The sequence below is a fragment of the Austrofundulus limnaeus genome, unplaced genomic scaffold (assembly GCF_001266775.1).
Source record: "Austrofundulus limnaeus strain Quisiro unplaced genomic scaffold, Austrofundulus_limnaeus-1.0 Scaffold513, whole genome shotgun sequence".
Lineage (NCBI taxonomy): Eukaryota > Metazoa > Chordata > Actinopteri > Cyprinodontiformes > Rivulidae > Austrofundulus > Austrofundulus limnaeus.
Genome location: NW_013952915.1, coordinates 253,128 through 261,124, shown reverse-complemented (window position 1 = coordinate 261,124; position 7,997 = coordinate 253,128). Strand labels below are relative to the sequence as shown.

General features: G+C 48.0%; 1 protein-coding gene across 4 annotated transcripts in view; it reads right to left on the bottom strand.

The window, feature by feature from the left end:
- Positions 1–7,997, bottom strand: part of sema6d (semaphorin 6D) — a gene marked incomplete in the record, with an annotated part of 32,775 nt that overhangs the window by 8,946 nt on the left and 15,832 nt on the right. For all 4 annotated transcript variants that reach the window (XM_014025981.1, XM_014025979.1, XM_014025982.1 and 1 more), the window contains 12 exon segments: positions 1,163–1,240; positions 1,368–1,508; positions 1,687–1,860; positions 1,977–2,132; positions 3,376–3,507; positions 3,593–3,810; positions 4,583–4,671; positions 6,013–6,132; positions 6,352–6,442; positions 6,537–6,638; positions 6,718–6,780; positions 6,874–6,934. In XM_014025981.1, the coding sequence (XP_013881435.1) occupies positions 1,163–1,240; positions 1,368–1,508; positions 1,687–1,860; positions 1,977–2,132; positions 3,376–3,507; positions 3,593–3,810; positions 4,583–4,671; positions 6,013–6,132; positions 6,352–6,442; positions 6,537–6,638; positions 6,718–6,780; positions 6,874–6,934 (1,425 nt within the window).

The following is a 7,997-nucleotide window of genomic DNA, read 5'->3' as shown; positions in this document are numbered from 1 at the left end:
ATTCGGGGAAAAAGAAGGACGTATTTGTCGGACGCATCGGAGGAGTCTTCCGTTTTGGACGTCCTTCGTCGCGGCGCTGTGACGTATGCGGCCGACAAATTCGACCTTCGGAGGACCCGTCCTGCCGTTTTGGACACAGCCTCAGATCAGCTTGTTTTAAATCTGTTGGTGGAACTAAAATGCTTTAGTCTGAATTCCTCCTTGTTGTAACTGTACATGCCCCGTCCCTTTTATGAGGCACAGCAAACCCCGCCCCTTTTCTGAGTGCTGCAAGCCCCCTTTTCCGAGCTGTGTCGCAGMTCAACTCATTTTGAGGCTTTCTCTTTATATTTAGAAGAGGAATTGCAATGCTTTGGTCTGCATTCCTTTTAATTGTAACTCCACAACCCACGCCCCTTTTYTGAGGCACGATGAGCCCCTCCCCTTTTCTGAGGTGTGTCTCAGTTCAACTTGTTTTGAGGCTGTCTCTTTAAATCYAAACGAGGCGGAACTGCAATGCTTTAGTCTGAATTTCTCCTTGTTGTGACTGTATAAACCCCACCCCTTTTCTGAGGTACAACAAACCCCACCCCTTTACCAAAAGCTGAAAGCCACGCCCCTTTTCTGAGGTTTGTCTCAGTTCAACTTGTTTTCAGGCTGTCTCTTTAAATCTAAATGAGGTGGAAATGCAATGCTTTTTGTCTGAATTCCTCCCTGTTGTAACCCCACAAGCCCCACCCCTTTTCTGGGGCGTGTCTCAGATAAACACMTTTTGAGTCTATTTAAATCCAAACGAGCCTGGATTTTTAGATATGTCTCCTTTAATATTTGAGTTTTTATGTTGCAGCCAAGCAGCACAGTGTAGCAGTGGTTAGACCTATTGCCTCACTGAAACAGTCACAGGTTTGCCTCCTGGTCTTTCTTCGTGGCGTTTAAGATGTTCTCTCCATGCACCTGTGTGTTTTCTCCTCCCACAGACTAAACCCAKCCTTGTTAGGCTTACTGATGACTCTAAACTGATCTTAATGAGAGGGAGAAGCTTCTTTGTATCGTTGTCTTCAGCTTCCTGTGTGCGTGTTTATTTCATTTATTTAACCTTTAGTTCAACGGGCAAAACATTAAGAACAGTTTCTTATTTACAATGTTGGCCTGAGTTCGAGTGAAGACACTGGATTTAACTCACAGAAGACCAGACTGGATCCTCTCGCAGGCTCCATGAGGCCTCCAGCCGCAGTAAGGATCTCTGGAGGCGATGCAGGACCTGCAGCAGGTTTAATCATTAGACCGGCTGCTGAACATTAACCGTGAAGACAAAGGTTCCGCCGGGACAACGTGAAAAACAAAACCCTAAAGTCCCGCGGCTGGGACACGTGCGCCGCCTCACTCACTTGTGGCAGGACGAGTGGCGCTCGCAGCGACTCAGCGGGATCCTGATGACACAGCTTGAAAAGGCCACGTAAAGGCTGTGAGTGTCTTTGTCCACGTGCAGAGACAGGACACGCTTATCGTCCTCACGGTTGGACGGACACCTGCAGAGACAAGAAGAACCGGATCAGATCAGTTCTGTGTTCGAGTAGATCTAAAGCCTGCCGGGGGTTAACAGGAATCGATCCTGTGACCCCGTCATGTGCAGCTTTACAAAAACCTGCAGATCTGCTGAGTCGTCAACCAGTGGACTGAGTGGGGTCAAAGGTCAGAGGAACCTACTTGACTCTGTTGAAGACGTCTATCTCCTCCAGCAGCAGGCTGTCATCCAGGGACACAGAGGAGGTCCTGGCTAGAACCTTGAGAACCACCCCAGACTCAGACCCAATGAAGACCACGGTGTGGTTCTTGTGGGGTCCTGCTTGGTTGTCCACAGCTAGCGCTGTTAGCCTGTAGCTTCAGAGACAGCAGAGGACACGGTGTTAGCACCGTAGTTTGAACTTCCTTCATCTTCAGATAAATATGTTCCAGACTCAGGAGGGACACAACACGGGTTTTAGTTCTGGATTTACCGAACACGGGTCCTGGTGAACCAAGGCTCGTCCCCGATGGACGGGACCGCCGTGTCCATGAGGGGGTGGGACTTGATGAACTGCAGGGTGTCATCAGGGAACTCCACGGAGCTCTTAAAGGAGGCAGCTGGACCGTGACCGGCACAGCTCCCAGGTCTGAGGCACAGGGGTCAAAGGTCAAAGATCAGTCAGTTCCTCCAGAGTCATAAAATCAGACAACCAATGAGTGAGCAGGACCAGGACCAGAACCAGGTCCAGGTCAAACTGAAAACTGTTTGTATCTAATGGAACGAGTAAAGAAGTGCTGAAAGTTTCAGATTTTGTCGGCTGTCAGAGCTGTGAGGAAGSCAGGCCTCAGCTGGAAACATCAAATATACATAAACATGATTACCCTCCATCAATCATTCATGGAGGTAATGAGGTGCTTTGTGGACTTTTGGACGCTGCGGTTCTACACGCCGACTGTAAATGGGTTAAATATTCAGTGACTTTAATTTGGCCCGATGAATAATTGAAAGTGCAGCAGATGGTGAGCGCGCGTGTCGGGTCAGAGCTAATAACCCGGCGCTGCCTTTCTGCTGGAAAACATTTCATTTCAGAGGGTTTAGCCACGACAAAGGAGGACCGGGACAGAGGGAGCTGGGACAGGTGGGACAGGTGGGACCGGTGGTTCCCAGCTGCTGCGTGGAACACCTGCTGCTCCCAGAAAACCTAACATCTGAGCTGCTGTTTGACTCTTTACAGTTTTAATAAGTCTGGATAATAGAAACAGAGCTAACGAGGACTTTATGTGATCAGCACTCATTAAATGATGTTTAGATTTAAACCAGAGGTTTTCCAGAGTAAAGTAACAGTTCCAGGTGCAGCGATACAGAAACTCAGGATTCAGTTCAATGACTCAGTCTTACAGTTCGGTATTTTTTCGAYACAAAAAAAGAGAAATGTCCATGTCCTTCTTAACTTGTAATTAGGTGAAATTCATTCTTAACATTTGTTTGACCTCAAACACCTCTGAAAGCTTGATTTCAGACTTTTTWARRMMWWTTWARGYYYTWWTWAWKGRWTKRWSAATTWWWRYSYWTTWWRASWYTTTWWRRRKMTSYRSRRRWMTSYKYWTRTRYAMAAAAAATCAGATGCTTCAAGACTTTTACTTAATTAATATTTTTAGAGGAGATTTTAACTTTTACCAAAGTAATTYCATGATAATATACTTGTACTTAGACTCAACTATCACTCTGAGGTACTTTATACAAGAGAGATTTTCCAGGRTAGAAGTGAGCTGTGATGCAGTCTTTGTGAGTTAGATGTTGAAATTTAAACTTGAYATTTCCTTAAAGTCCCATTTGATCAAAATACTTGATAATATATCTGGTCTGAAGTGAGGCAGACGGGTTCTGACCGGGGTTTGGGCAGCTTCTCCTCTGGAAASGGGGTCCAGACGGAGTCGGGGGTCTTCTGCTCCTTGAAGCGCCCTGAGAAGACTTTTTCTATGTCGGCCATGGAGAAGGCACAGACGGCCGAGCCTGGGATGCTGTGAGGATGAGACACGGAGAAGAAGAAGAAGCATTAATGTTGAGAGCGGTTCAGTGAAACCCGTCTGACGGGCGCGTTCTGACCTGTTCATCTGCGTGGTGAACACGCCCACCACCGAGGGGACGCCGTTGATGTCGATGATGTCAGTGACGGACTGGAGCACGTCGAAGTAGAAGAAGGACTCCCCCGGCACGGAGCAGTTCAGCCTGGCCTTCACGAAGGACGTCCAGTGTTTCTCCAGCACCCGCTGAGACCCTCCCACGTCGTTCTTACAGATCCGGGCCACTCGAGAGTACACCACCTGAGAGGGGTCGCAGAGAGCCAGGCTTCCCAGTGAGCGCCACGGAAAAAGCTCCGACATGCTGAATAATAAATAACTCCGTTCTGGAGCAGCKCGGCACGAACGAGTCCACGCTCGCTCGCTCGCCTGCTCACAGATTGAAATTGTTCACCCTGACTAAACAAACATAAAAAAGACGAGATGAAAAAGCCCMGAGTTACTTAAAGCTGCAGCGTCTGAAAGTGTGTTTGATTGCACAAATTACCAAAGCACAGAGCTTAAATGAGCTGCACGGAGCAGTTGGCTAAGACGCTTTGAATAATTGAACAGTGCAAAGCTCCATCAGAGGCCAGGTGTCACCCCAGCATTAGTAGGGTTGAAATATTTAGTAGCTGGTGGCTGATGGAGCCTGCTGGCTTCCTGTCGGTGGGCCCGCTCGCTCCAGGAGGAGGCATCGGTCCGATGTGAAGCCGGCCCTGAACGCCTCACTCCTCTGCCTGAGTGTTGGAGTGAGACACAAAGAGTGCAGCCTGTAGGAGGCAGATCCTTTCACTCCGTAATGGTTTTACATTAGCCAAGCATTCCCAGAAAACACTGGGCCGAGTTTCTCCTGCATTCTGATGTGATTCAAAGCCATCGCCTGAATGGACCCCATTACTGCCCRGCCCATTTGTGGCAGCAGCACATCYACCCGGGAAGGCTGTTTTATTATTTCTTYCTTGATAAAAGCCCTGCGCTCTCTTCTTGTGAGGAATATGTGATGTGTTCTAAACAGCAGGAGGAACAATCTTACCTTCCCCAGATTGCTGTGTTCCACGGCAATCTCCCGGTAGAAAAAGTAGACATAACTCCCATACTCTGCTGCGTGCAGGAAATGAGGTTCTGAGGGGGGAGACACAGGCAGAGAGTTAGAGTGGATTTTTGCATCGTCACCAGCACTGTGCATGTTGAATATTTTAGAGGTTTGTAGAAGGCAGTTTATGACAGGGGTGACCTAGATTGCCTGGGAGAGAACGGGCCGTGTTCCCGAGGAGTTGGGCTAGCAGCAGATCTCTGAGTCTCTCTGAAACCAGCCCTGACAGTCACGTACGAACACACTCAGCACCACGGGCGCTTCCACTCCAGGCAGGTAGAAGCACGTCCAGGAGATGGAGGAGGACTGAGAAACTAAGATTTAGAAAAAACTGGTGCCTTTTCTTCCAACATATGGCCACGATCTGCTCGACGCTGAAACCTCTACGACACATTGAACCGTTCTGCGATTGGCACMGGTTAAAGAGCTCCCCCCAAACAGTTCTTTGAAGAATCAGCTCTCTAATAACCAGCTTTAGGGTCTGGTCTCGTTCTCTGCAGATCATGTGGTTCTGTTGGTGTCTGAGGCCACAGCACTCATCTGGGTAACGATGCAATGYACCTTTAGGGTCAACAGATCTGGGCCACAACTCTGGATTCATTGGTCCACCTACACTCCAACCCTCACAGAAGTTCATGAGCGGCCTGTCAAAGCTGAAAGAACAACCCATTCTCACTCATCAACACATTGACGCTTGGTCAGGTAGCTGTCTGCGTCCAGGTTTGGACACTTCAGGTACACCCCTCGCGTCAGTTCTTAACGAGATGAGGTGGAGGAGGAGGAGTGCATTGTCATATTTTTGAAGAGTAGGAAATGACAACTAACCGTTCCAGACCCTAAATTTAACTTCTATTAGCCATATACAGCCTATCCCCGACCTCAGTACCTAAAATTAACCATTAACCCTGATCCCTCATGTTAACCACAGACCCCCAACCCAAAGACTCCTATGTGGCGCAACCCGGAAAATCTGCGGGCGGCAATGACTGAAGCGAGGGGGGTACCCAACACGTCAAAACTGGATGCAGACGGTACCTGACCAAGTGTCAATATGGTGACGAGTCGGGAGTGAGAACGTGTTGTAAAGAACCAGATCCTAGACCCAGGAGGCTAAACTGAACTTCCTCTGTAGGATGTCCAAGTGAAGCTCAGAGATCTGCTTCTCCTCTTCATCAAACATCAGCTGAGGAGGTTCACATATTTAAGTAGGAGAGGGTCACCAGACCTTTTGGACCTACAGTTCATCCAAACTCAACCCCAGATAGGTGGATACATGGAGCATTGGTCCAATCTACTGGTGCTAAAGGACAGAAACGACAGCRTACCTTCCAGAAGCTGGACTCAAAGCAGAAAGAGAGGAATGTTCTCACCTTTCAGCCACTTGGAGTCGTACTTGATGGTTCTCAGGGCTGATCCATCACCCATACTGCGATAGATGACAGAATCACTGGCCTGAAAGTCAGCAACAGTTGCAGAATACAGCTTCCCTTCTAAAACAAGACAAAATGAGAAGAAACCCATCACAGACCAAACAGAGCTCTTCAGTGTGTTTTYATTTTTCTATTACAAAGCTTAATAGGCTGAGCTGTTATGGCTGCAGGCTCAGTGTTACTGACGCACACACACAGATCATAATGAGAGCACAAATAGAAACACATTAGTTTTTATTTTTTCAGCTCAGCGTGGGTGGCTGTGCCTTTGACCCGTACCAGCAAAAAGGGCCACGTTGGTTTGCTTGGAGTCGAACGGGCACCGTGCCAGACCGTTGATCTCTTCTCCATCAAACTCCAGGTTATCCAACTGATGGAAGCAGAAATCACCCACACGTTAGAGCAGCCTCACCGGGACACTCAGAGATAAATCCACCAGGTTTAGGAAAACACCAAACACTGACCCGGTAGTACCGGCACATGGGGTTGAAGCCATTGGTTCCACAGATGAACACCAGGTCGTCGTTTCTGGGAACCAGAACCTTAATGAAGTTGTGACACTCGTCCTGAAAATCGACACACACGAGTTGGTTTATTGGAGGTTTTTATTGTTCCGAAGGTGAAACCAACAGTTTGAATACGTACTCTGTGTTTCCCCTTCACAGCACACATCTCTCTGTCCGCTTGGCCCGACCGCCATGTTAGCTTCTGTAAAACACACACAGTGCGTTAGGGACACACACACACAGTGCGTTAGGGACACACACACACAGCCCGTCAGTCTGTGATGAATAATCTTACCCGGTAAGGAATGATCTCATTCCTGTAGGATTCTCTGAGACTGACGAGGTACACCTGGTCTCTGAGGACACAACAACAAGACACCGATGTTACAATCTAAGATCGCTGAGTAGACCCCCACCCCCACCGCATGTGAAGCGGGGGTCATACTGTGTTCGTACTGTTTGTTTGTTTGTTTGTTAATTTATTCTTTTGTTCATTCATTCAGAGATTTTTGGTCATTTGTACCACAGAAACAGCTGCACCGATCAACACGAAATGTGTCAGGACTGTAGATGAGTCCGACCTACACTGGACCACCCAACGGCTTTATGATAGACCCCATATTTGAGGAGGGGGCTACATCTAAAGAGGGGGTTTCTGGACATACAATAATGCATATAACTCAAAAAACTGTTCAACAGAGGAGCTTCAGATATTTATGTTCAGTTCTGATGAAGGGCTATCCATCAGGACCCCCACCCCCCATACAGACCCCCACTCAAAATAATAAAGCTGTTCTGGGTCATTGGTGCTTTGACGTGTCCAGGTGTCGTGAGTGGCTCCACAGTAACCTGTTTACCTCTTGGCAGTCGATTGGCTGACACAACTTTAAAAGGACTAAGCCCCGCCTCTTTCAGAGAGCGAGGCAGACCAGAGGGGAGGTGTTGTGGGCCCACCTCTCTGGCCCCTTTATTCACAGTTTCTGTTTGCAGGGTCCGAGTCGGACCACAGGGCAACGTGTTCCTGAATCTGACGGTAAATCAGCTGGCTGGTTGGGGCTCGCTCAGTCCCTCTTTTTATTTGTTTTGGTCAGATTGGCCTCACGTTACTAACATGTAGTGTGTCTGGAGTGACCTCAGACCCTCGGACCGTAGCAGTGTGGGGGTCCTACACGTTACTGYTGTGTGAGATCTAGTTTGTGTCTCTTAAAGGTTGTAGAAGTGAAACAAGCAGCACATTTGCATCATCTCCSTCTTTATAGCTGCTATGAGAGCAGTTCTGGAGCGCACTGATTGTAAGACTTCATTTACAGTTAATCGTTCCTGTGAACCATCATTTGAACCAGCACTGTTAATGGCTTTTATGGCTGTTCTATTATACAGAGAGGTTGTTTATTTTCACATGAGTTCATCCCTTCAAAC